The 27,181-nt window shown below is 41.0% G+C and overlaps 1 protein-coding gene across 1 annotated transcript; it reads right to left on the reverse strand.

Annotated features, from left to right (window-relative positions):
- Positions 1-5,288: 5,288 nt before the first annotated feature.
- On the reverse strand, positions 5,289-27,133 carry LOC117420980 (uncharacterized). The gene is made up of 3 exons (XM_034034802.3): positions 26,994-27,133; positions 25,759-26,068; positions 5,289-13,053 (listed from the first exon to the last, which is right to left on the reverse strand). Exons 2-3 carry the CDS (start codon positions 26,042-26,044, stop codon positions 11,072-11,074), a joined length of 2,268 nt encoding a protein of 755 aa, XP_033890693.3. The 5' UTR covers positions 26,045-26,068; positions 26,994-27,133; the 3' UTR covers positions 5,289-11,071.
- Positions 27,134-27,181: the final 48 nt, after the last annotated feature.

The raw sequence follows: 27,181 nt of genomic DNA on the forward strand, positions 1-27,181 counted from the left end.
GCCTAGGAGAGATCTCTTGATGCTAGCCACGGAGCTTTGGCAGAAACATTTCGATCAGAAAACTGCAAAGCGGCAGGGAAATGCAGCTCAACCTGGATACAGTGCGCATCAAGTGACACACCCAACAGAAAACAATGCCAGGTAACTAAATGCAATAAAAATAAAATGTGTGATATCTGTGCCCAGCGTGAAAGAGCAGTATGTGGTAAATGCACACGACAAGTTGATAAACGTTACATGTGTGTGGATTGGGCTAATATGGGGGATGCTTTGAAGTATGTTTCCCTGAATGCGCATTCCCGTTACACAATGGGAACTGAGTTATTTTCTTTTTTATGTTATTTTTTATAAATAATTATTTTGATTTTACAATTGTGTATGTAGGCCTACATATAACCAGTTTACAGCTGGTTACACAATATTTTCTTTTGAAATGTTTATTTTATTATAGTTTTTCATTCTTTGAAGTCATGCTATGTAGTAGGCTAATGTGAAGAAAAAGCCTTTTATGTTATTTTTGTAAATAATGACTTCGTTTTCACAATTTTGTATGTACATATAGCAGTTTACACCTGTTTACACAATATCTTCTTTTGAAATGTTTATTTTATTATAGTTTTTCATTTTTTGCAAATGTTAGATATGATGTTCGTAAATAAAACTTTTCAGTGGTATCTGATAGTTTGTGTTTCATTTTTTATTGTGTCCCTGCTATGGCAAATGCACATTTTCTCAAGTTAGCTGTCAGCCGGGCTACCTTTAGAGACTGAAGGACGGCTGTTATACTAGCCAAATGCTCTCGCCAGGTGGAGCTGTAAATACGCTGCTGCATATTCAAGATGTGGGCGTAAAACCTGGCCCATCAGTCTCTGGAAGGCAGCAGGGCGCACCATGAAGGCCAAACGGCATGGTTGTGAAATGGAACAGCCCTTCTGGTGCTGAAAATGCGGTTTTCTCTAGAACTGCGGTTTAAGGGGATCTACCATTCCCATTCTATCTAGAAGCTCGTCGACCCGAGGCATGGGGTACGCATCAAACTTGGCAATAGCGTTTGCCTTACGGAAATCAACACAGAAGTGGTTGGTGCTGCCCTTTTTTGGCCAGTATCAAAAATGGACTGCACAACTCGCTCCTGGAAGGCTCGAGCATCGCCCATACCTCTTTGCTAATGCCACTTCGTCAATAACCTACTAACAAACAAACGAGCAAGATGGGCTGAAAGGCCTCCTCTTGTTTGTAAACGTTCTTATTTTCTTACTGAAGCACAGCTTCTGGACATAGAAAAAGAAAAGGAGAGCAAAAATACACAGAAGTCCGCTGCCTGGGCATCAGGTGTCCTTTTTATGCCACTGTCCGAGTATTTCAAAATGCAAACAATATCTTTGTTACCACTGGAAACGGTACCGCATGGATAGCTCCTGTCACTACTCCCGGATCACAAAGGACGATAAAAATAAATAAAAATAAATCTTCCAACACTGTCACCTGACACTGCCGCAGGTCTTGTGAGAAAGATTTGTTTTGATGTGCAACTAAATATGACCAGACATGGCAAAGAAGGTTCCCATGATGTTGCTCAAAATCGCTTGCTGCAGCGCCACCTACTGTACCTAATAAAAGGTCCTATAAATCTTCCAAGCTGCAATTTCAATGGCAGTGTTCAATTTAACATCTATAAATAGTGCTTCTTGTTTTTAATTAGTTTGATGTTTATTAAAATAATAATAATAACAATAATAATAATAATAATAATAATAATAATAATAATAATAACAACTTTTCATTAATGCATTTTTGGTTTTATTTTTTTTTAAGTATTAAGGGACTATTTTTTAGGTCAGAGGTGGAAGGATATTTAATACAAATTATTTTTTGTTAATTAAAACATGTTTTTAAGTTTTTAGTTAGTTGACCCATTTTAAAAGTGCAATAAGGCACTTCAGGGTATGGAAAATTAGAGTATATCCCACACCCTGTTGTGCCTTATTACTTATAAAATGGGTATTTTAAATACCCTATCCTGATTGGTCAAAACAGGTCACATGGGGGTGTTAATATTACAACATATCACCATGGGTCGGCACTTTTTTTCAAAAATGGACAAATCATTGGAAGATATCCATACGCCGCTAGAATTTAAAAACAAAAACGGCAGACATATTGGAATTTATCGCAATAAACATGACCGACAAGATTTATGTAAACGTTGAACTTTTGGGAAACCGAAGTGTACATGAGATATTAAATGAGTCTGACTCGGACACCAATGATTAATTAAAGTAGTGAAAAAAAAGCAAAAGTAAGTATTCAAATAAATTCAAAACTCGCCATTGTGATCGCTCTGTTCCTTCTCCCTGAACTACGGAGTTTCCCTATCAGCTTTTCACAAAAGATTTGGGTCCCTCTTAAAAGAGACTTTGGGGTTAAAATATGTTTTGTTGCCGTTGCTCCTGGTCTGTCTGTTCTTCAGTCTGCCTGCCTGCTGCCACTGGATCCACCGCCTGCGCATCTGTGTGTTCTGATGCTGAACATTTATAAATTAACCTCGACAATTCCTGCCATACCTTTTAAATGTGTCCAGGTACGATGGTATCATGTCTTCTGCTGTGCCCTGCATTGTTTTAAATTGTTTCTTAACACTGGCCCGGTAGTTCTCCATGTTGCCAAGCTGTAAATTGCAAAGTCAGTTTGATAAGTAACCGGGTATTCCATGCAAATAACGTCTTTCTCGCCACTGTGGCGCTGTAGCACAAATCTGGTATGGATGCCTCCTGTTACTACCCCAGATAACAAAGGATGATTAAAAAAAAACGCACTCTCACCTGATACTATTGCAGGTCTTGTGAGGAAGGGTCTGTGTGATTTAAAGGTAGACTCATTTGTGCCCTGTCATGAAAATGGACAGTGATATTTTACTTTAAAATGTAATGAATAAACCAAGAATTACAAAAAGTGTAACGAATCAAAACTGCACTTTCAATGGCAATGTTCAATTCAACATCTGAAATTATTTTTTAATTAATGCTTTTTTTTTTTTTTTTTTTTTTTTAATAAATTTAGTCGTTGCCAATTATTTTTCTCCCAATTTAGAATGGCCAATTATTTTTTAAGCTCAGCTCACCGCTACCACCCCTGCGCTGACTCGGGAGGGCGAAGACGAACACACACTGTCCTCCGAAGCATGTGCCGTCAGCCGACCGCTTTTTTTCAAACTGCAGACTCACCATGCAGCCACCCAAGAGCTACAGCGTCAGAAGACAACGCAGCTCTCGGGCAGCTTACAGGCAAGCCCGCAGGCGCCCGGCCAGATTACAGGGGTCACTGGTGCTCGGTGAGCCGAGGACACCCTGGCCGAACTAGCCCTCCCTCCCCCCGGGTGACGCTCGGCCAATTGAGCGCCGCCCCCTGGGAGCTCCCGGCCTCGGTCGGCAAAGGAATAGCCTGGACTCGAACTCGCGATGTCCAGACTATAGGGCACATCCTGTACACAAGTGCTTTTACTGGATGCGCCACTCGGGAGCCCCTAATTAATGCATTTTTGGTTTGATTTTTCTATGTTTTAAGGGACTATTTTTTCTAAGGTCAGGCAGAGGTGAAAGGATATTTAATAAAAATATATATATATTTGTAATGTTGGTTGATTCATTTTATAAGAGCAAAAGGCACTTCAGGGTGTGGGATATCACCACGCCCCGGGCGGTTAAAGCCACTCGGCTTCGCCTTGTGACTTATAACACACCCAGGGCGTGTGGATATTAGAGTATATCCCACACCCTGTCGTGCCTTATTGCTTACTTATTACACGCTGTGTCATTATCTATAGATATACTTGTCCTTGATATTTATGTAGAGTAAATCTAACAACATTGTAACATTCTAAAAGTTACTCACAGAAGCAGTTGACTTGGAGAAGGGTGCTGCTCTTTTTCTTGGAAACATAAAGGAAAAACATCACTTGACATAAGTATGCAATTGCTCTAATATACTTAACGCTTAGTTTACAGAATATTTAGCATTATTGTTTATTTTCTTGCCTTTATTAAATACATTAATTGTTCCCTTTGCATATACTTTACAGTAGATTATTTGCTTTTACTAACATTAGTACAAATTGTGAAGCATATATTTATAATATCTGTAGTTATTATCAATTACTGATTACTGTGAAATAAAATATGGATTAGCTATTTATTATGAGTATTAACGCATTTAGTAATTTGTTAGTCATAGGCAAGTGTGGACTATGTCATAGATGGACCTCGTACCCGAATAAAAACATCTCTCAACCTCTAGAAGAAAAAACATTTTCCTGAAATACATGATGAAACTTGACCCTTTTGATAAATTGGATAGTGCTTTCTCAGGTTCAGTAAAAGTCCACTGGTCAGTTAATTCTTGAAAATACACTGTTTCTTCTTGGTCCCTTTTCAGTCCCAGCTACACATTATATAGCCAGAATGCTCAGCGAGGTTTGTTATCCGCTAGTTATACACTAGTCTACTGAGCGAATAGGAAAAAATAGATGGAAATGCATCAAACCTTTTCTTTTTTTTTTTTGTTCGGCCCATCTTGCTTGTTTGGTTGTTGGTAGCTTATTGATCCCAGAATCTCATCAAGCAGCTTCTTGAATGATCCCAGGGTGTCAGCTTCAACAACATTACTGGGGAGTTGGTTCCATACCCTCACAATTCTCTGTGTAAAAAAGTACCTCCTATTTTCTGTTCTGAATGCCCCTTTATCTAATCTGTATTTGTGACCCCTGGTACTTGTTTCTTTTTTCAAGTCGAAAAAGTACCCTGGGTCGACATTGTCAATACCTTTTAGAATTTTGAATGCTTGAATCAGATCTTCTTTGTTCAAGACTGAATAGATTCAATTCTTTTAGCCTGTCTGCATACGACATGCCTTTTAAACCCGGGATAATTCTGGTTGCTATTCTTTGCACTCTTTCTAGAGCAGCAATATCCTTTTTGTAACGAGGTGACCAGAACTGAACACAATATTCTAGATGAGGTCTTATTAATGCATTGCAAAGTTTTAACAGTACTTCCCTTGATTTAAATTCAGCACTTTTCACTATATATCCAAGCATTTTGTTGGCCTAAACTCCTAGATCTTTATACAGTACGTTTACATGACAAAGCGTTCATGTTGACTTTTTTTCTTTGCTGATCATAGCTGGGCATGGGACTTGTTAAACTGTGTACGCCTTTATTGCCTGTACCATACGACAGAAATCACATGCGAGTGATAATAATTAAATCCCACTGTTGTTAATGATCATTTTAATTAACATTCAAACATCCGTGGTAACATAGAACACAAAATGATGCATTATGGATCACAGACATAAAAAAGCTTCAGTCCCAGGCAGTAAAGTACAAAAGTATTATCAAGTGCATACTATAACTTCCACTGAGGTTAATGGGTCAGTGGTTTTGTTAGTTTACCAGGAAATCCAGTAGCTAATATATACAATAGCAGCAAAATGATATATATCTATATAGCAAAACAAAAACAATGTTGTTGTTTTTTTTTTTTTTCTCCTAACCTGTTCGTAGACTCCTTCTACTGACCAATAGTAGCATTGCATTCAATAGCACAAAACAACGTAGTTTAACAAAAAAGGGAATAACTTTTCTGTCCTTTACTTCTTTTTTTTTTGTAGCGAGAGAAACAAACACTATGGACTTCAACCGTTCATGCTGGCTGCAGACGTCCACATTTAAATTTCCTTCAGCCTCCCGCATTGTACACATTTACCTTTACACGCCTTTGTTTTCTAAAATTCCAACCCCCAAATAAAAAGAGACATACTGTGCATTTGCGACAGGACAGGTTTTTAAACTGGCCCTAAAACTGAAATAAATGAAAATGTAAATTGAGCCTGATTCACACATTTCATCCTGCAGACTGATGCCTCTGACATAGTAGGACTAGGGACGGATCTTTCCCAGGAGGTAGAGGGCGTGGAGCATTTGGTATTGAACATTAGCAGGAAGCTGCTTGCGTGAGACACTCAGAGAAAGAAATGCCTAGCCTTCTTAAAAGACCAAAATTAATAAACAAATACAAAATAATTTAAATTGAAACTACAACTGAAAATAATGTGCATGATGATTGTTATGATCCGAAAGTAAACTTCCCAGGACAGTCAGGATACTGCAACAACCACTCAGCACATCTCAGTGCTGCAAGCCTCCCAGTGCCAGCATACAAGCACAAGCCATTCGGCACAGGACTCTCAGTGCTGCAGCCATTAAGCATTGCTGGTGTCATGTCAAATTTCGTCATCCCTACAAAACAATGGCACTGCCTGTTTGTGTATGTAACAATCTGTTCAAATTTCAGGGTTTTCAATAACATTACAAAAAATAACAGAGCTAGGGGTAATGTGTATTGATTGATACATACACACACACATATACACAGTGGTGAAGTGCTATTTAGAAGTGAGGGGTCGCTGTTATCTACCCCCCCATCACCGCTCTGAACCCTACCACGCAGCCTGCAATCCCCGTTTTCACATACACTCAACAGAACCGCAGTTTATCACTAGTAGTTAGGGTATTTGAAAGGGCTAAGTGTACCAATTGATTATAAATTCAGACAATCGGTTATTGAGGTATTATTGTAAAGCAACTAGACATACAGCTATTTATATTAAAGATAAATAAATAAACAAAAAATGTACATATTTTCACAACCAGTTTCATACACTAATACACCCATGATTAAAACGCTGTCATTATTATTATTATTAATCCTATGCGTAACACTCCCCCACTCCTTCTCCTATATTGAGTGGTTTGGTCTCAGAATCAGCTCGTCTGACTGTCCTATTGCAATCGCTTAACAGCGAATGAGACTGGGGTTTTGAAACAGAAGTGCATCCGCTTGCAAAAAAAGATGTGTAAGGCCACAGGTACCCTTTATTTGTTTGTTGCGATTGAGTTGTACCTTTTAAATAAATGTTTAGCTTATATTATCTACGTAATGTCTTATATATGGGTCTAAAAATAAGAACTGTTCCAATTATTACATCTAATTGTAAAACGCTGACACTTAGCACAGCGTTAATACAGGTTCCCTTCACCTCTACGTTATTCACAAAACAGTTCAATATTCTACACATGAAGTACAGAAGCGGTGCTCTCCCTGCCCAAGAGAAGTGCGAGAGCGGTACTCCCCCGTGACCCACCAGCACTACACCCCTGCATATACATATTTACACTGAGTGTACAAAACATTAGGAACACCTGCTCTTTCCATGAAATAGACTAACAAGGTGAATCCAGGTGAAAGCTATGATCCCTTATTGATGTAACCTGTTAAATCCACTTCAATCAGTGTAGATGAAGGGGAAACAGGTTAAAGAAGGATTTTTAAGCCTTGACACAATTGAGACATGGATTGTGTATGTGTGCCATTCAGAGGGTAAATGGACAAGACAAAAGATTTACAATAAGTGCCTTTGAACGGGGTATGGTAGTAGGTGCCAGGCCACATGAGTACATGCATCCATCATTGCAGGCTGATGGTGGTGGTGGGATGGTGTGGGGTGTGTTTTCATGGCACACATTGGGCCCCTTGATAAAAGTGGAGCAACGTTTGAATGCCACAGGATATCTGAACATCACTGCCAATCAGGTGCATCCCTTCATGGTAGCAGTGTATCCATCTGCTAATGGATTTTTTCAGCATGATAATGCCCCATGCCACAAGGCTAGGATTGTCCAGGAATGGTTCCATGAACATGACAGTGAATTCAGCTTACTGCAGTGGCCTGCCCAGTCACCAGATCTCAATCCAATTGAGCATCTGTGGGATGAGATGGAAATGAGCTATTCGCAGTAGAGAATCACTTCCAGCCAACTTGACACAACTGTGGGAAGCACTGGAATCAACATGGGCCAGCATCCCTGTGGAACCTTGTAGAGTCCATGCCCCGACGAATTGAGGCTGTTCTGATGGCAAAAGGGGGTGCAACTCAATATTAGGAAGGTGTTCCTAATGTTTTGTACACTCAGTGTACATGTGGATTAATTATGACTTCCTGTAGCAGAGTGCTGGCACTCAGCACTTCCTGTAGCAGTGCTGGCACTCTCAGCACATCCTGTAACAGAGGGCTGGCACTCTCAGCACTTCCTGTAGCAGTGCTGGCACTCTCAGCACATCCTGTAACAGAGTGCTGGCACTCTCAGCACTTCCTGTAGCAGAGTGCTGGCACTCTCAGCACATCCTGTAACAGAGGGCTGGCACTCTCAGCACTTCCTGTAGCAGTGCTGGCACTCTCAGCATTTCCTGTAGCAGAGTGCTGGCACTCTCAGCACTTCCTATAGCAGAGTGCTGGAACTCTCAGCACTTCCTGTAACAAAGTGCTGGCACTCAGCACTCAAAATGTTGAAACTCCTTCTCAACCAGCCGGAAGAGGGTTGTATCGTTGGAAAGTTTAGAATCTCAGCTTTCGAACAATACCAAATACGTAGTTCAAAGAGAAAACTACAGCCTCCAGAATGCAATGTGTCAACAATGTCCTGTGAGACGCGTCAGATCGGTGGGTGTATTTCAGTGCTGTAACTCAAAAAACACAAAGCCCAGCCAATCGGATTAGATATCTTCTTAAAGGGCAGGCTTAGGCATTGGTTGCCTAGCTAGGTTGCTACAGACTAGAGAGAGAGAGAGAGACAGAGTGAGAGATAGAGTTGTGAGTTGTTTTTCAGTTTGCTTAATTTCATGTTCATTTCATATTGAAGTTTAATGGTGCAGTGTTTTTTTGAGCCATCTATGATTACAAAATATGATTTCAAAACATGATTTTTTTGGAATTTTTTTAAAAATATATTCTCATCTCTACCACACATAGTATGACTGATCCTGTTGCAACTTATATACTATGAAAGGAAATTGTGTGGCCTTTTATTTGATATAGGTGACATCATGCAACACAAACTATCCAGTAGTTAAACATACGTAAATGAAAACAGTGAAAAACAGGTGGAAATAGGGCTGAGTTTAAAGTTAACTGAAAGCAAGCTTCTGTGCGCCTCTCTTCCTGTGTGTGTGGGCCCGTCCGTCCGCATGCAGTTTTTGTAAAATGTCCCAAACAAACGACGACCTCGCGGGGGCCCCAGTTCTGCTGGGAGCCCTGCACTATAGCCCTGCACTATTTGTGTATAGGTTAATCCGGCCCTGCTTCCTTCGGTAATGTGTTCCGAACCTTTGAAAGTCAAAATTTACCATTACAACCCTATCATTCATACTAATGTATTATAAAATTAGACATAATTTAGAAAGAATACAATTGTATTAACAGACAGTAAACTTTTTTTCTGTTTAACTGGTACCACCCCAAAAACAAACTAATTCGTGTTTAATATTATGGTTTATTATAGCCTTTTACTATAGTACGTATAACTCTACGGAAAAGCCCTTTACACTTAAATTCAATCAATGTATCAATAGAATGCAGCAATAAAGTAATCAGACAAATTAAACAAGTTTCAATACATGGAGAGTAAATTAAAATACAGTAATCCGTCGCATATCCAACTGCAGTGGGACCAAAGTAAGGGCGGATATGTAAAAAGTCAGATGAATGAATCTTGTTTTAAATACCATTAGACACAGCTGTAACAATTACTAAATTCACACAATTATTGTTTTGATATTCAGCTTTTATTAGGGAGCTCCCCTAAATCCCTTGTTTAGAAAGATATAGGGTATTAATGTTTGTAGCTGTCAGCTGTGTGGGTGCGTGTATTCACTGTTGAGTGACAGGCAGGAGATCGAGAAGGAGGTTGAAGTTTATACGCAGGCGTACATGATTTATTACATATCAAGTCAACACAATGAACAGCTCACGTGACACTACCAGCAATGGCAGTGCACAGAGCATATACATCACAGTGTATGAAAACTTTGGTAGGATCTACAATATCTGAACTAATCTTCTCTGGCTGTGTGGTCCAGTGGTTAAAGAAAAGTTCTTGTAACCTGGAGGTCCCCCGGTTCAAATTCCAGCTTACTCACTCACTGTGGTGACTCTGAGCAAGTCACTTCACCTCCTTGTGCTCCATCTTTCGGGTCAGACGTTGTTGTAAGTGACTCTGCAGCTGATGCATAGCTCACACACCCTAGTCTCTGTAAGTCGACTGGATAAAGGCGTCTGCTAAATAAACAAATAATAATAATAAAACAACAAATTATAATAAACTAATGTTGATGAAGAGGTTGATCGTGGCAGATAAACGGTTAGGGTGAATATGTGACAGGCAGATACACGACGGATTACTGTACTTTATAAAAAATATATAGACCTCCTCACAGAAACATGTAATTTAAAGCAGCATCCAGATATTTGCACTAAGACTCCAGGCAGCTACAGCACCCTTTCAATTCAGACAATTTTGTAATGACAGTCTTCCTCAAATTACAACCAAGTTGGTTTCGGATGAAGATGCCCATGTCCGCAGCATCCCTTTTGCTCGTTGGCAGCTTCGCCCAGGACCTCAACTAACATTTTATTTTTATTGAATGCTTTTTTCATTTGTAAAATTTCTGTTGTAAATTAGGTCTACAAACGGAAACTAACAGGCATGAGAGAGTCAACAACTTCCCGCTTCAGCTTTTATTTCATATGATGCATTTTTAACAAAGGTTAGTACTAACACTCATCAACTAACCACTTTAGCGACCCTGAAAGAAAGCAGCCCTGGACATCTGAACACCCAGACTATGTATGAAGCCACGATTATCCCTACTGTGGGCTGTCAGAATCAAATCAGGTAAGTCTAGTCATAACTTTTGATTTAAGTTACCATATTAAAAGTATTAAGGGATGTTGATATAAACCTTCTACATGCAGCAAATTGCACAATGAGTTCCCAAAAATGGCGCCAACTGTATGCTACGAATGGCAGCACTTTTTCATTGTATGAATGTCGGTATCAGGTTCAGTGGGTTTTCTCTTTTATCTGTATCGTTCATTTTGAAAGTTTATGAAAATGTCGGTTTCATTTCGGATTGTGAAAATCCTAACTGTTGCAACCGTAGCTGTTACAGAACTAGTTTAATTTTGTTTTATAAGGGTATTGATTTGTTTATGTTGCTCTTCCTCAAGGATATTGCTATCATCTTCTCTTTTACCAGACAGAACTGCATTTTGAGATTTTAAGTTGATGGCCTGGTTAGTTTTGGTGTATGTTTCTCTCACTAGGGTGAACGCCTGCTTTTGTTGTTCAATATTGGAGTGCAGCAGACATAACAGTGTCAAGATAAGTCTCCTGAAGAGTGGTACCTGCTCCTCTGATCCACAGCAGTCCTTTAAAACACCACTCCAATATCGCAATACAGATGCACCAGTTTTATCAGACTGCTGTATTGAACATGCATCAGAAAGTTGGTACAAGGAGAATTCATCCTTCAGCTGGTAACCATCACTGGCATTGCAAACTCCAAGTTGGGAGGCTATATCCATCACCGTTCCCTTGGACACCTTTAGCTTGTAGGCAGGATTCAGCAAGGTGGCTATGTCTTTGAGGAATTTATCATTTAGCTCTAGTTTCTTAAGCATCTTTTCTAGCACAGCAGCATAGAATAAACTGACTTTTTCAAAGAATCTGCTTTTGTATGCAGAAACACTAACGTCATCTCCCTGATCTTTCAGATAGCGTTCCACTTCTGGCCCAACACGCACCTCATTTGGTGGTAAGAAATTTCCTGTGTTATTCAGAAGTTGGACATCACCACTCTTTAATATGTTAATGGCAGCACCAGGAAGTAGCAGTCTGCCAGCATAGATCCTGACGATTCCACTCAGGTCCCTCTGTAGGGTCATAAGCTGACTCTCCCCATTACCTAACCTCTGCCTAAACTGATTCAGCGGCTCCACAGCTTGTTTGAGAAACATAAATAGCAACCTGAGCTCCACGCACTGCAGCCGTTCACAGATTAGTTGGACCTTGGAAGTCTGGGGTGAGTATGAAAGAAAGAATGAAAGTAGATCAGGCCAAAGCTCCAACATTTTCTTGATTGCTTTACAGAAACCCAGCAAATCATCAGTGACGATGCAAGGCTCTTCATCAAACAGAGCAAAACCCAATGGCTCCTGCTGTGAAATATGGAAAAAATGATAGTAAATATCAGAAATCAGTTCCTCGATTGGTGCTGATAATGCTTGAATCCCAGATTTACAGGCAAGGTCTGGAAGATTGAACAGGTAGCCAATATTTATGATGTTTGGGTTTATTTGCTTTAACCTGGAAATTACTGAATCGTTCACGTCTATCATTGGTGGCACGTTATCTGAAGAGAAAGCCACTATGTTGTCTGACGGTATATCAAACTTCTTGAATGTCTCCATCAGAAAGTCAAACATCGCCTGCCCAGTAACAGACACATGGTCAGACACATTTAGATACTGAACAACATTTCTCCCCAAGTTTTCATCAAAAAATCCCACTAATATAAATAGTTTATCCTCTCCTAGTCCCTTGGTACTCCGGCTTAAAGAAACATAAAAGGGAACCCGACGACAGACAGCAGCTACGTCATTTTGAGGTTCTGGTTCCACCACAACATCTCTAACACCTGTAGTTACTTTGTCATCTCCAGTGTAGGACTGCATTAAAGAACAGTTCAGATCCTTAATAACTTTCAGGTCTGTGCAGTACTGTTTGATGAATTTCAGGATGTTGTTGCCAGCTGAAAATGATATGTTATGTTCTGCCAGCATATTGACGAAAGCAGCCTCTGCTTGGAGGACGGCAGAGGCAGTCTGGGTAAGTTGGTCTGCCGCCCGCTTCTTCCTGGTAAATCGCTGATGCTTCATTGTAATGCTGTGGCGGTGGATATCGCTCTGACCACCGTGCTTGATCAACAAGTCACAACTGCAGATGTTACAAAAAATTCTGGACTTTCCTTTTTCGCTTTCTCTAACCCAGTCATAATTAGCTTTCCACTGCCTTCGATAAGATACTCCTCTTTTCTTTTGAGAATTTTTTTTTGGGCTCTCTGGAGAATAACTTGAATATTCTGTCCTGTTCTTTGCATCTGTAAGAAAAAACAAATTGAGTTAGAAAAAAGTAATTGGGAGAGGAAACTATGAACTTATATTGTATTAAAAAAGTATGTTTATCTCTTAGGTGTGTATAAGTCTGTTTTAAATTGTAGATGCAGATAGCCAAAATACAATACAATTTGTAATTTGTAATACTAAAAGAAAACTGCAAAATTCAATGACAGACATGTCTACTGTTTCTACAGTCTTTCTTAATACTGGTTAAATCTTTTTTTTTTTTTTTTAAATGCCAGTGTGGCAGGGTGAAGGCCCTACCGGTGCACAGGTGTGTGTGTGTGTGTGTGTGGGGAATATTAGGTTGGCAGGGAGGGGGTTAAATTTCCCCCTGTCAAAATACATGGGAATGTGGCTAGAGCCGACAAGAGAAAAAATGATTAAATGATTAATTAGCCATAGGTGTATAAACTAGGTGTTCACAGTGTTAGAGAGCATTAGTAGGATTAATGTTGGTGAAAGAGGTGGAGGTGCGTGTTTGTGTTCTGTGACGTGCCCTCCCATCTTGTTTACTTTCGTGACTTTTTGTAAACCCTTTTGTTTTGGCCCTTGTGCCGTTTATTTTGTTAAGTGTGTTTTGTCTGTGTTATTTTTCTTTATTTGTGAATTAAAGAGTGCATTAGCGCAATTCACTTGCAGCTTGCTGTGTCGGACTCTCTCTCTCCATGCAAATAACATCTGGGCTGTGCTGCTACTGTGCCACACATTCTAACAATACATTGTACATTAATATTTAGATTTCTCTATTAATTACCAATTTCTTATGTTACTGGAAACCAGACCTGGGACAAATACATTCATATTTGAGATTACATTTATAAATATCAAATATGTATTTGAAAATATATATTTTGTCTGCAAACAAACAATGATTTGAAATTATTTAAATATTGAACAAACTTTTCAAATAATTTTCCAATTTTATACAAAAGTTAAGTAATTCTCTTTGGAAACATATACTCAAACAAGTAGTGTATCTTTGATCTATAACCTGGTTTAACAGAGTAATGGTTTAACCTCACTTTATAGCTCTTGTCTTCACCTGAGTAACTGGTTTACTTTGAAGTTGTATAAACTAATAGTCTCCTCATTTGAAAACCTTCTCAAACATCTCTATTATGAGTCAATCAAGGGGACTTGGTATATATAAGCTGCCTGTCTTCAGTTCAAGTTCAAGTCACTCACACAGTACTTGCTTTTGTTATCAACATGCTATTTCCTAGATCTAATGCTGCTTTGCATTTCATTATACCAGACAATGCCTCGGATACACTTGAAACCACTTGTAAATATCGTAAACAACAAACTGGCACCTCAGTGAACTCTACCTCAAACCTCCTTGTGCATCTCAGGTAAGTGCTTGTTACACAATTACATAAACATTCTTGAGGGTCTTTAAAACACGCAGTGGAAAACAATAGGCCATACTGAACATAGCAGTTTACATTTTAATGAGTGTAGTTAAATCGTGTTTTTAAACTGTAAATATGCATGCTACAAATGGATACTATTTAATGTAAATATGAATTTGATAGCACTAAATAAATGTTCATATAAAACTTAATTTGTTATGTTTCACTTTATTGTAAAATATGTATAAATATACTTGAAACAAAAATTGAAATATTTAAATATTTCCAACAACATTATTTGAAATATTTATATTTAGAATCGTATCAAACAAATAATATGAAATATTTAAATATTCAAAATCAATATTTATCCCAGGTCGGCTGGAGACATTTCATTTGCACAATGGTAGGAGGCTCTTATTTACAAGAAAGTCACTGGTTGAAAAAGTTGACAGTTTTATTACAGCTCACTGATGCCACCTGGTGGTAAGACCTTCTAGTTCCTTTTAACCCTTTGCGGTCCATTTATTCAGCACGTTAGGTCCAATTTATTTTCACACACACAGTTTATTTTAGACGCACTGTTTAAAAGTATTTTTTTTCACAGTAAAACTGGTTTAAAAGGCACTGCATATCAACAGTACTGCATCTCCAGCCCCGCCCCACCCCTTGTTCACTGTATTAATCTCATACCTCTTCATAGCATACCGATAAATCATCTCCTGATCACTTGTTTTATCACCAAACTCAATAATGCGATCCAAGTCATTATTTTATTACTATAACATCTAAAAAAAGCTCTACAAATGTCTGTGATGTTCTTTGAGCGCTGGATGCAGAAGCAGCTATCTTGTTTGTTTATGTCCGTATTATCTCTGTGGTGCCGGGGCTATGTGTATTCCTCAGATACGCCCCCCTTTTTTCCGTCTTTTCTCGGCTCCTATCGGTCTCACTCGGCCATTGAATGGTTTTCTCTGCTTTTTCAAGAGAAAAAACAACTAAAGACCTGTTTTCTACATCTTTTTGATGATGTTGGATAGGGTCCGACATTGGACTGGAAAGGGAAAATTGCAATGTCGGACCAGGTCCGACATAGGACTGCAAAGGGTTAAACTGCTAATTCCATTAAAATAAAATTGAGCGGGTCGACCTGCTTCCGACCCGGACCCGCTACTGCAGGACTGTGAACAGGATGCCTCACTGATGACGTCAGACCAGAAACACAGACTCAGGAAGTACGGGTGAGAGCTGAAACGCTATGGCGTTCAGCTGCTTTTATTAAATAATAAAACAAAAACAAAAGATTTAAACAAACAACAAAACACTACAAAAGGGCACGTTGGCCAAACAAATATAAATAAACAAATAAGCGTGCTGGTTTTACCCTAGCACGATACTTAGCAGTTGTTTTCGCTTGCTCGCTCAAAAGCCGTCTCGCCTCTGACACACTCCTCCGAGCACGGACAGCTGCAGGTTCTTACATTCTGGCCGAGGGGTTAACTAACTGTTAATTATCTTATTACCCCTTGGCCACAGTCTGCACGAGTTTAATAAGGATGTGTGACTGTCAGCTAGCTAAATAAATCACTAGCTGATCAGTCACACATCCTCACGGGGTTTTTTAAAAATACAAAAACAATAACAAATACGTGGCACTTTCATCCGCGCCGCAAACACTAATACAAAAACAATGCACAAATAAATAGGGGCGGGACACTACGCCCCACATGCCCCCCCTTGTGTGCAGCACACATGGCCTTTTCGGCCACCTCCCCCCTTAGTCCCCAAAGTCCCGGTTCACAGTCCTGGCCCAGGAACAGGGGCAGCAAAGGTGGAGGCCACAGCGGGATGTCCTCCTCCCACCCAAACAGCTGTAGCGTCCAGGTGGACCGCGCACAGGCTGGCTCCTCCGGCCAAGGAAATTTTGGGGGTGGTCTCCAGACCTCCTACCCCTTCTTCATGGCTGGTAGCTCCCCTCTGTGGAGCTCCAGCCACCCATTTTCCTGCAGAGAAACTGTTGCGGGTGGAGCTGGTCTCCTGACCTCCCCCCCCCCCCCCCCTTCTTCATGGCCGGCAGCTCCCCTCCGTGGGGCTCCGACCACAGTTTCTCCTGCAACGAAAGTGCGGCTTTGGGAGCTGGTCTCCTGACCTCCCCCCCTTCTTCGTGGCCGGCAGCTCCCCTTCATGGGGCTCCAGCCACATTATTTCCTGCCGCATGGCAGGACTGGTAGTGACCCCAGGTGAAGCAGGACCCTCGGGAGGCGACGGCAGCAGCAGTGGACCCTCGGGAGGCGACGGCAGCAGCAGCAGTGGACCCTCGGGAGGCGACGGCAGCAGCAGCAGCGGACCCTCGGGAGGCGACGACAGCAGCAGCAGCGGACCCTCCGGAGGCGAACTCGGGAGAGGAGCCCCTGGTCATGGAGGCAGCAGCGGGAGCTCCACTTCTCCCTCATACCCTGTAACTGGTGGCTCTCCAGGCGATGCGGAGCCACAGGCAGCCCCAGGCGATGCGGAGCCACAGGCAGCCCCAGGCGATACATGGCAGGCATCCTTGGGCGGTGCAAGGCAGGCATTCTTGGGCGGTGCGAGGCAGGCATCCTTGGGCGGTGCGAGGTAGGCATCCTTGGGCGGTGCGAGGCAGGCCAGGAGCAGTCCTTCCCATGACGGTGGAGGTGGAACCAGCAGGTAGTCACCCTCTGCTGGTGGAGGTGGGAGGCAGGGCAGTCCTCCCACAGAGGTGGAGATGGAACCAGCAGGTATTCACCCTCTGCTGGTGGAGCTGGGAGTGGTAAGCAGTCCTCCCACGGCGGTTGAGGCAGAACCAGCAGGTATTCACCCTCTGCTCCTGGCGGTGGTGGAGACAGAGGCAGCTCCTGCTGCTCTGCTCCTGGCGGTGGAGACAGTGTTCCTCACCCTCTGGCGTTGGAGATGGAAGCGATGGCTCCTCTCCCTCTGGCGCTGGAGATGGCAGCGATGGCTCCTCTCCCTCTGGCGCTGGAGACGGCAGCGATGGCTCCTCTCCCTCTGGCGCTGGAGACGGCAGCGATGGCTCCTCTCCCTCTGGCGCTGGAGACGGCAGCGATGGCTCCTCTCCCTCTGGCGCTGGAGACGGCAGCGATGGCTCCTCTCCCTCTGGCACTGGAAACAGTGCCGAGGGCTCCTCTCCCTCTGGCGCTGGAGACGGCAGCGGGGCCCCTCCCATATCTGCAGCCAGGTAGTTGAACACCATGGCTGCGATGTCTGGGAGGGATGCTGGGTGGTGTTGCTGTTCCCAGGCCTCCCAGCGCTCCCCATCTCTCGCCCACAGGAGGTTGATCACAGCAGGGAGGGCCTCCACGATATCCCTCTCAGGCTCCGCCAGCCAGTCCCAGATCCCCTCTGAGGAGAATGGACCAGTCCGCCTCGGAGGATGCAGAGGCAGCTTCTGCTCCTTTCCCTCTGATGGTGGTGGTGGAGGTGAAACCAGCAGGTATTCTTCCCCTGCTAGTGGAGACTTGGGCTGTGGACGCTTGGCCTTCCCCCTCTTGGGCTGTGGACGGACCAACCCCTCATCCTCCGGTTCCTGCTCTGGGCAATCCGCCTCCCACATGGGCGCAGGATGTTCAGGCTCCTCCCTCACCTGCCTTGGAGGGGGTTGGTCGGGTGCTACATGCCCAACCTCACCAACGGTGAAGCACCATTCCTCACCTTTCAGGCAGGTGAGGCAGACATCCAGCCTGGCAGAGACACGGCAGGACTTGCGACCAGCCCTGCTCTGCTGTGGTGGGGCCTGCTGCTGCTGCTTCCTCTGGCCGGTTCGTCCCATTTTTTATTTTTATTTTTATTTATTTTTTATCTCAAACCAAAAAAACCCTCCTTTTTACAAAAAAACCCTGCAGTATTTCTGGTCTGACGCTTGGCGGTGCTGTCCTCCCGCTTCTGGACACCAACTGTGAACAGGATGCCTTCACTGATGACGTCAGACCAGAAAAAGACTCAGGAAGTACGGGTGAGAGCTGAAACGCTACGGCGTTCAGCTGCTTTTATTAAATAATAAAACAAAAACAAAAGATTTAAACAAACAACAAAACACTACAAAACAATTATATTTGTACATGGTGTTCATCGCAGCCATGTTTAGCAGACGCCTTTATCCAAGGCGACTTACAGAGACTAGGGTTTGTGAACTATGCATCAGCTGCAGAGTCACTTACAATTACGTCTCACCCGAAAGACGGAGCACAAGGAGGTTAAGTGACTTGCTCAGGGTCACACAGTGAGTCAGTGGCTTAGGTTGGATTTGAACCGGGGACCTCTTGGTTACAAACCCTGTTCTTTAACCACTGGATCGTTGGCCAAACAACTATAAATAAACAAATAAGTGCGCTGGTTTTACCCCAGCATGATACTTAGCAGTTGTTTTCGCTCGCTCGCTCAAAAGCCATCTCGCCTCTGACACTCTCCTCCCAGCACGGACAGCTGCAGGTTCTTATATTCTGGCCGAGGGGTTAACTAGCTGTTAATTATCTTAATATATAGGGGCGGGACACTCCGCCACAAGGACCAAACCCGAATCCACAACCGCTGCAACACCGTCTTCTTACCCATGACCCGACCAGACCCACTAACACTAGAACGACTAAGGCAGTCATTTTGACTGTTTTTGGTATTTAAATTTAAATTGTGGTGCGTGTGTTTAAGGGCTGTGCTTTCCTGACTTTTCATAAATATATGTACTAACTACCCTGACAAAGAAAGAACCACGTTAGGTGCAATAATTAGGGAGATAAAATACTGTCATACCTATTCTAACCAGGAACGGTCAAATTGACTGTTCCATATAAAACATATTATAACAATTAAATGTTGTGGTGTTATTTGTATTTATCACTCTGGACTTGCCGCCATGTACTGAAGTTTGATTATATCAGTCTGCATTCCTCAAGTGAGCGGTCTTCTGACATTTTTATTGTTTCAATGTGCTTCCTGATAGCCTGTCAATCAGCCTTGACAGCTCACGGCACCAGGCTGTCTGTCTGCACGCTGATTACTATACAAGTCTCTTGTTTTTCTAAGAAATTGATTGCTATCCCAATACACATTGAAAATGGATCAAGGAAGATGCAAGACAACAAAGCAGTGTTTGGAATTACTGCTAAGTTTACCAAACAACGATTCTAATGCAGCGGAGACGGACAATGATGAATCTGGCTCTGAAGCAGACTGGGTTTGCAAAGATTAATCTTCCAGCAACAGTGAGGAGGATGCCAGCAAAGTGCCAGGACCGAGTGTGCGAAGAGTGCGCAGGTGGTCCCGTGGGAGAAGAAGCAATCCTGTGAGCCACTTCACCTGCATTAGCCCCTACACCTGATCTAGCCGCTACTTCACCTGAGGCAGCTGCTTTTCCAGCGGTAGCGCCCGCACCACGTGACACTCAAGAGGCTGGTAATGATGGCTGTTTGGAACACTATAAATCCTGGTGTTGAAGCTGCAGGTAGAAGGGCTGAACATAATATTTTGAGGGAAGTTCCAGGGTCCATAACATATGCCAAACGCAACACTGATGAGAGCGCATCGAGTGCTTTTCGCCTATTGAGTGATATCCATACGCTTCACCACATACAACGTTGCACTGAAGCAGAAGCCCACCTGGTCAATGCCCTTGGAGGAATTAGAAGCTTTCATTGCACTAGTAGAGTGGTTTTCAAACTTCTTTCCAAATAATCTAGTCTACCATGTACCCTCATCTGATTTAGGGTTAATTAGGGGTCTACCTAATTGCGGATTTCGCAGAAATCGGGAAATTGAGGGGTCACCGCGAAATTCACATCTTTTAGGGGCCAATGCATACTGGACTAGTATGGAGAGAAAAAGAAAAGAAACCTAATTTAAATGAAATACTGCACACCGCAAGCGACGCAAACTACGTTTCTTAATTCTGTAGATAGGGTTTTATATTTTTCGCCGTCCTGTGTGCACTAAACTTTTGGGGAGGGGGGGGGACGACCCAAAAAACTGTCCTTACACAAATAACATTTAAAAAAAATAGCGGTTAACTTTCTTGTTTACTGACGACAACGTTTTAATCAGCCTATCTATCAGCCCATCTGTACTGGCTTTTCTGTGATCTGTACTGTACAGTAGGAGGTGGACAAAGTCAGTGTTGCACTGTTATTTTGATTTAGGTTGTTAAAATCTAGTTTTCAGCATTGGAGGTAAAATACCAAAAATGGCTGACAAAGCAAAAAAAAAAGGAAAGTATATTTCTGCTAAGGCTCATGTCAAGACATTTCCCAAAGACACTTTACATGCAGATGTTGGTAAATTGTTTTGCATCTCGTAATGTAACACATCAAGCAAAAGGCTACTACAGAGGCTGCAAAACAGAACGTAACACAAACAACAGCTTTCAGAAAACAAACTTGAAAGTCAGAGCAGACAAAAAGTACTCCTTTTGGTTGTAGCCAAGTTAAATCAGTTCTGCAGGCACGATCCAGCAGAGCCTCCTCGCTTACTTTTTCAATGCAGTTAGAATTGCAGACCCGAATACGCACGTTTTCTTTCTTTTGACCCGGTTAAATGTATGGGCAAGTCTTCACACCACAGAGACAGAGAATGTTGGCAGCAACAGCTGGGGGATGTTGCATGCTTGTCTTTAACTCTTTGCGGTCCATTGTCGGACCTTGTCCGACATTGCAATTATTCCTATCCGGTCCAGGGTCCGACATCATCAAAAAAACGCAAAAAACGGGTTTCTAGTCGTTTTTTCTCCGGAAAAAGCTGAGAAAACCATTCAATGGCCGAGTGGGAGCGACAGGAGCCGAGACAAGCCGATAAAAAAAAAAAAAAAGGCGTATCTCATGAATAGTCATACTTGCCATTGGCATCCCATATGGGCGGTCATAAGGAAACAAGCTGGATGTTACTGTATCAGCGCACAGAGACTATCACGGACATTTGCAGAGCTTTTTTGAGATGTTATAGTAATAAAATAATGACTTGGATTGCATTATTGAGGAGTTTGGTGATAAAACGAGTGATCAGGAGATGATTGATCAGTATGTATGACTATTATTATTATTTATTTCTTAGCATATGTGAAAGCAATAGCGAACGGAAGGGTGGGGCGGGGCTGGAGATGCCTAGTGCTTTGTTGATATGCAGGGCCTTTTAAACCCGTTTGACTGTGAAAAAAAATACTTTTAAACAGTGCGTCTAAAATTAACTGCGCGTGTGAAAATAAATTGGACCTGACGCGCACTTAATAAATGGACTGCAAAGGGTTAACAAATGACAGCACTCCATTTTAGTAAGGAAGCAAGTATCACTATTTTTTGGCTTTTGTAGTGCTCTGAAATATTAATTTTATTCCATAACCTACCTGGGAAAAAAATGTAAATTCTCAGCGATTTAAATAGACCTGTAGTCATAATATACCTAAAAATAATGGTATTTTCTCATTTCTGGATTAAGTACTGTAAATGGAAAACTGCTGTTACAAACTAACGAAATAAAATGCTATTAGTTAACAAATCCAAAAACAGGTTATGCTTCTGAAAAATAAAACTAAGGTTCCAAACAAAATAAAAAAGCAATTGTCGACAAAAGTCATGCATTTCTCAAAGAAATGCAGACGTGTAGAGAGTAAACAGATACTGTATATATATATTTTTTTTTATTGAACTCAAATTTTATCTTTGAACACGAGTGGGGACAATCTAAAATGCTATGTGTGTCTTGTGCGGTATCGAATCTAGACAGAATAACCACATTGTTTTGAAGTGAGTATTTCCAAAAGCTAATTTGTTGAAAGTAGAAAGGGGATATTCATATCAGGCAGTCGAAAATGACTTTTAGCAATAAAAAAGTGCAGTAGTCTGTTCGTTAATCAGCTGTAAGACCATTAAAGCTTGTTGATGGGCACTCGCTGTATGATATGAACACACTCAATAGGTCTGAGGTAGGGAATCCAATTCCAGACACTTCCCAATCCCAGGAGTTAGGGATTGATTTTTTTGTTTTGTTTTTTAATCCCGGCATTCCATTTTTGTAATAATAATAATAATAATAATAATAATAATAATAATAATATCGGGCTTTTGCTTTTAGTAATAATTACTAGTGTGGAGGCGTGGGGTAATGCACTCACACGACAAAGGAGTTCTTCAACAAATTCATTAATAATGAAAAAACACATAAAAGCATTGCAAGTAAAGTTAACAGTCGTGTCGCTCCAGCTCCAGCGCGGAACAAGTGAGTGATTTCACTGTCTGAGTAGGGAGGCCCAGCTAGCTGCCTGCTCAACTCAAATATGGTTATTTATATTTATAGAGAAAACACTGAACTGATTAAACTACTAATACTGGACATTTAAACTTGACAGAGTAAACATACCTAGTAAATACTACACATTTTTAAAAGAAGCAACATCATACAATGACAATCTTTGAGTTTTTTTTTTTTTTTAGCCCACAGACTGCAGTCACCACCACCATGCTCTTTAAATATGTAAGTTAGCCATGTGTGCGCTCAACGCTCACTCACTGTATTCATAGAGTTAACCCCCGCCAACGGAAAGGAAACATACACCAGTATGGCTATGGTTTTATTTTAAAGGAGATTCAACATTGTTGATTTGATTTCTAACTCACAAAGTACTACAATGTGGTAAAAATGCATTGTCCGCCATTACACAAATTTCCTTGCGTACCCCTTGACGAGAGCTTGTGTACCCCAGTTTGAAAACCTCTGCACTAGTATATAGGTCATTCTAGTATTAGTAAGACCTGCAACCTGACACGAACCCGCAAGTGTTTGTTCTTTATCTACTGCCTGTGTCGACTGACTCTCTCACGCTCTCACATTCACACACAGATATCTCTACCATTCTCCACAGAGTTTATACAATAGGCAATACAGCGTGGTAGCTTTCTCTAGTGGTCTGGATATATTTTAACATTGTAACATTAACTATCTCTACTTACTTTGCTATAACATACCTGTCCATTCCTTTCGTGCCACCAGTTGAAAGGGAGCTACACCTGTGCTTTCACAGAGATATATGTGTTTTGTGGCTGTCGTTGACAATCCAGTCACATGTTCATTATTTTTTATTCACTATAATTCCAAAAGAATTCCACACTTCTGATTTACCCCTCAAACTATTATCCACCACATGATATAAACCCTGCGCTATCTTTTGTTTCACCTCGTCCACAGACATTTTTAATATCACCAAGCACACGTGATAAAAGGATCACTACTTAGTCAGCTGACTCCTCCCTAATCGCCTCCTGTTTTAGTGCAGGAAATACCAGTACATATACCTTCTAATATGTTATTTGGGAAAGGGTTACAGATGAGTACACTAAAAGGACAGAAAAAGTTTTTGGTGATTTCAAATTCAAACCTGAAAATTACATTTTTTTGACCCGCACCCGAACCGCAAAAAAGTTCACATTTTGACCTGAACCCGACCCGGTCACCCAACCTGACGCAGGACTCTAACGGCTGGGCCTTGTTGTTTTCATTTAGACCAGCGGTGGCCAATACGTGGATTTTCGGTGGATCTCGGGACAAATCAGAACAAGCACTAGCATATAAGCATGCAACAGTTTTTGTTTCGGCTGATGGGCAGAGCAGTAGCACAGATGAAAATATCCCAACAGTTTCTGCATATGAGACTAACAAAATGTTTGTGTGAACGTACATTTTAATTTAGATGCAAGCATGCAAATAGAAATTCCTGAAGGTTGACTATAAACAATAAACGTGATTTATTTTTTAAGCTGAAAAGTATAAAACAAAAGAAAAAAAAAATCTCACAGTCGGATCTAAACTCATAGCTCAATCGTAATGTACTCTGGGAATGTAGTTTATTGTGTCCAGTGCCCATTGTTAATCACACAATAAAAACTACAAATCCCATACCCCGCCAATTTCACTGATTTATCAGTGCGATGGCTACAAGTTTGCAGACAGAAAGCGAACAGGGAACTTCCGAGTTAGTTACAGCGTGTTCACAGTTGTAAAATACAAGTTCAACCAGCTGTGGCTAAAAGATTTCCCCTGGCTTAAGTTTGACCGTGTTAAAAAAATCCATGAGAAGCAGACTATCCCGCTACCATAAACAGGCAAGCAGTACATTCTGAGGAACATGCTACCAGGCAGTTTAAATAAAAAAAAAAAAAAAGTTGTCCATTTTAATTTTGTTGATGCAAAAGTATTGAACTGCACAAGTGTTATGTAAGAAAGGAAGGAGAAAAAAAGATCTGTAGATATTCAACAATTATTATTTATTATTATTATTATTATTAGTGTGTATGTGTGGGCCCCTAAATATATATATATATATATATATATATTTTTTTTTTAAACTTAGGCGCGCATGTGCCTAAAAAAGTTAGCGTAGAGCATTTGTTACGTTTTTGTTGTTGTGGTTGTTTTGTTTTATTATTGCTATTACGTATTGGACACTGTTATATTAAATCTTGCTAATAATTGTTGGTCACAGCTTACTGGTGGATCGCGGAGGCCGTTGAGATCGCAGTGTTTGGTGTATTGGCCACCACTGATTTAGACCAATGTTGAAGGAAGATAGCATGCCCCCCTGACACAGAGAGCCCTCAAACAATCCTGGATCAATTTAGTATAAATCAAACTGAAGTACAAAAAGAGGGGGATTTCATAGTCATGTTGTTGATGCAGAATCACTTGGATCCTTAAAGACCCAACTTGACAAAGTTTTGAGGTCAATCAGCTACTAGGAACCAAATTAATTTAGATGGGTTGAATGGCCACCTCTCGTTTTGTAATTAGTTTTTATGTGGTTTATATGTGCAAGTATCTACAGTAACATATCCCCTGCCAAGGCTATAACATTATGTCAGTACTATGAACATGTAGATCAGCATGATCTAATTCTACAGCACATAAAATAGAATATTCAGGGTACATTTTGGACAATTATTTATTTGACCAAAATTATTTAAATTTAATTTTGAATCAATAAAAAAAAAACAATAACATTGGTTAACTTAAAATTATATAATTTAATTAATTTAATTAATAACCCATCAATGAATGGAGTGTAGAAACAATCAAATGTTGATAATGACCCAAACAGTGATCTTACCTATAGAGCAAGTTTTATTTTCCGAGCTGAACAATGACAGTCGTGGGTCTGCAGATTTTAATGTCAATTTGTGGGTCTGACCTGCGAAATGCTGGTCTGATCTACAGCATGTAGAATAACATCTCCTAACAAATTGATGTCAACATTGGCTAAATGGTTCCCAAGATACTAAATTGTAGTTCTCAACATGTAGTTAAAAATGTAACTATGTTACTGACTTTCTTTTGTAGACTGTGTATCTTCATTTGAAGACTGTACACCATCTGGAGGCTGGGCATTTGGTGTCTGGGTGTCCTCAGCTGAAGGTGAGATTTCCTCAGGTGGCTGAATATCTTCATTTGGAAGCTGTGGATCCTGGACTGTAGCTTGACTGTCCTCAGTTAGAAGTGGGTTATCCTCTGGAGACTGCATATGTTGATTGGGCAGCTGTGTGTCGATGTTTGCAGTCTCTTCTTCCTTGACTAAATGCTGTTTCCTCTGAAGGACCTCAGCTGAGTTGTCCATTTCATTTAAACCAGTTTGATGGATCTGATAAAAAAAAAAATAATAATAATAATTAAAAATAATAATCTCAAACAGAAAAATATAAGTAAATAAACAATGCACACATAAATTTGAAAAATAACCCAGAAGGCAGTTTTATCCAAAAAGCATTTTAAATATACCGGTATTGGTAAGACCAGGAGAGATATACACTGCGTTTCACAGACCCTGAATATGTATTATTAACTTCAAAACACTGTAGGTGTTGTCAGATCAGAGGTTTTCATTTCAGATCTAGAGGTTTTAGGTTTCTGCTCAAAGCAATCTGAAGAAATGGGCTGAGGTTTTTTTTTTTTTTTAAGGTACATTTTTTTCCAGTCTGAAATCAGTTTTTTCCAAAATATTTATTTTTAATGTACAAGTCCTTCCTTTTCGAAGATGGCAGGTGCGCTGTGATGATACCATGCCTGTTGGCAGCCGCAAACACCGACTGGACTGCTAGACTTTGGACATTAATGCTCAATTATTGGACATTACTCACGTCTGCAATGTATGAGCTGCAAACAGTAAACGTGAATGTGAATGTGGCGCACACCGAATAGAAACATGGTTACATGATCAGAAGTAATTTCTTCAGCTTCAGTATTCAGGAATCAGAAGAATGCAGACACGACATTGCGTTTTAAGATGTTTCATCATAGACTCGAAATGTTCATAATATTGCATACATATATTATTTAGTCGCGTATTTTTACCCTCTGTGATACTGTTGTTGTAAATAATCGACAGTGAGGATGTTCAGTTGTACCATACCATCACTTCAGTCAACCAGGAGAATATCTACAGCATGTGTAAATCAAGTGTACAATGCAAACTCAACGTTATTACAACAAAATACAACTGCATTTAACGTTACCGTCACAAGTTCATATTAGCTGTATAGGTTATTTATTTAAAACGTTGTATTTACCCGCTTTGATAACCCAGCGTTAAAACCTGCCTATGCAGGACGATAGAAGCTGCTGTCTCCGGTTTTTTGTTTTGTTTTGTTTTTGTTTCTTTTACTTGGTACACCACCGTGTGGAGGGAGGCATGCACTGCAATGGACAATTGCAAAGCATACGACATGGTTTATTTAGATTTCCAGAAAGCTTTTGA

This window comes from Acipenser ruthenus, chromosome 1 (genome assembly GCF_902713425.1).
Source record: "Acipenser ruthenus chromosome 1, fAciRut3.2 maternal haplotype, whole genome shotgun sequence".
NCBI classification, from domain to species: Eukaryota; Metazoa; Chordata; class Actinopteri; order Acipenseriformes; family Acipenseridae; genus Acipenser; species Acipenser ruthenus.

What these genes read in the sequence shown, in the direction of transcription:
- LOC117420980 (XM_034034802.3), bottom strand. Translation starts at nt 26,044, where the DNA reads ATGGACAACTCAGCTGAGGTCCTTCAGAGGAAACAGCATTTAGTCAAG. An exon ending in TACACAGTCTACAAAAGAAA is followed by an intron (nt 13,054 to 25,758) that starts GTCAGTAACATA and finishes TTTTTCTTACAG; the next exon opens with ATGCAAAGAACAGGACAGAA.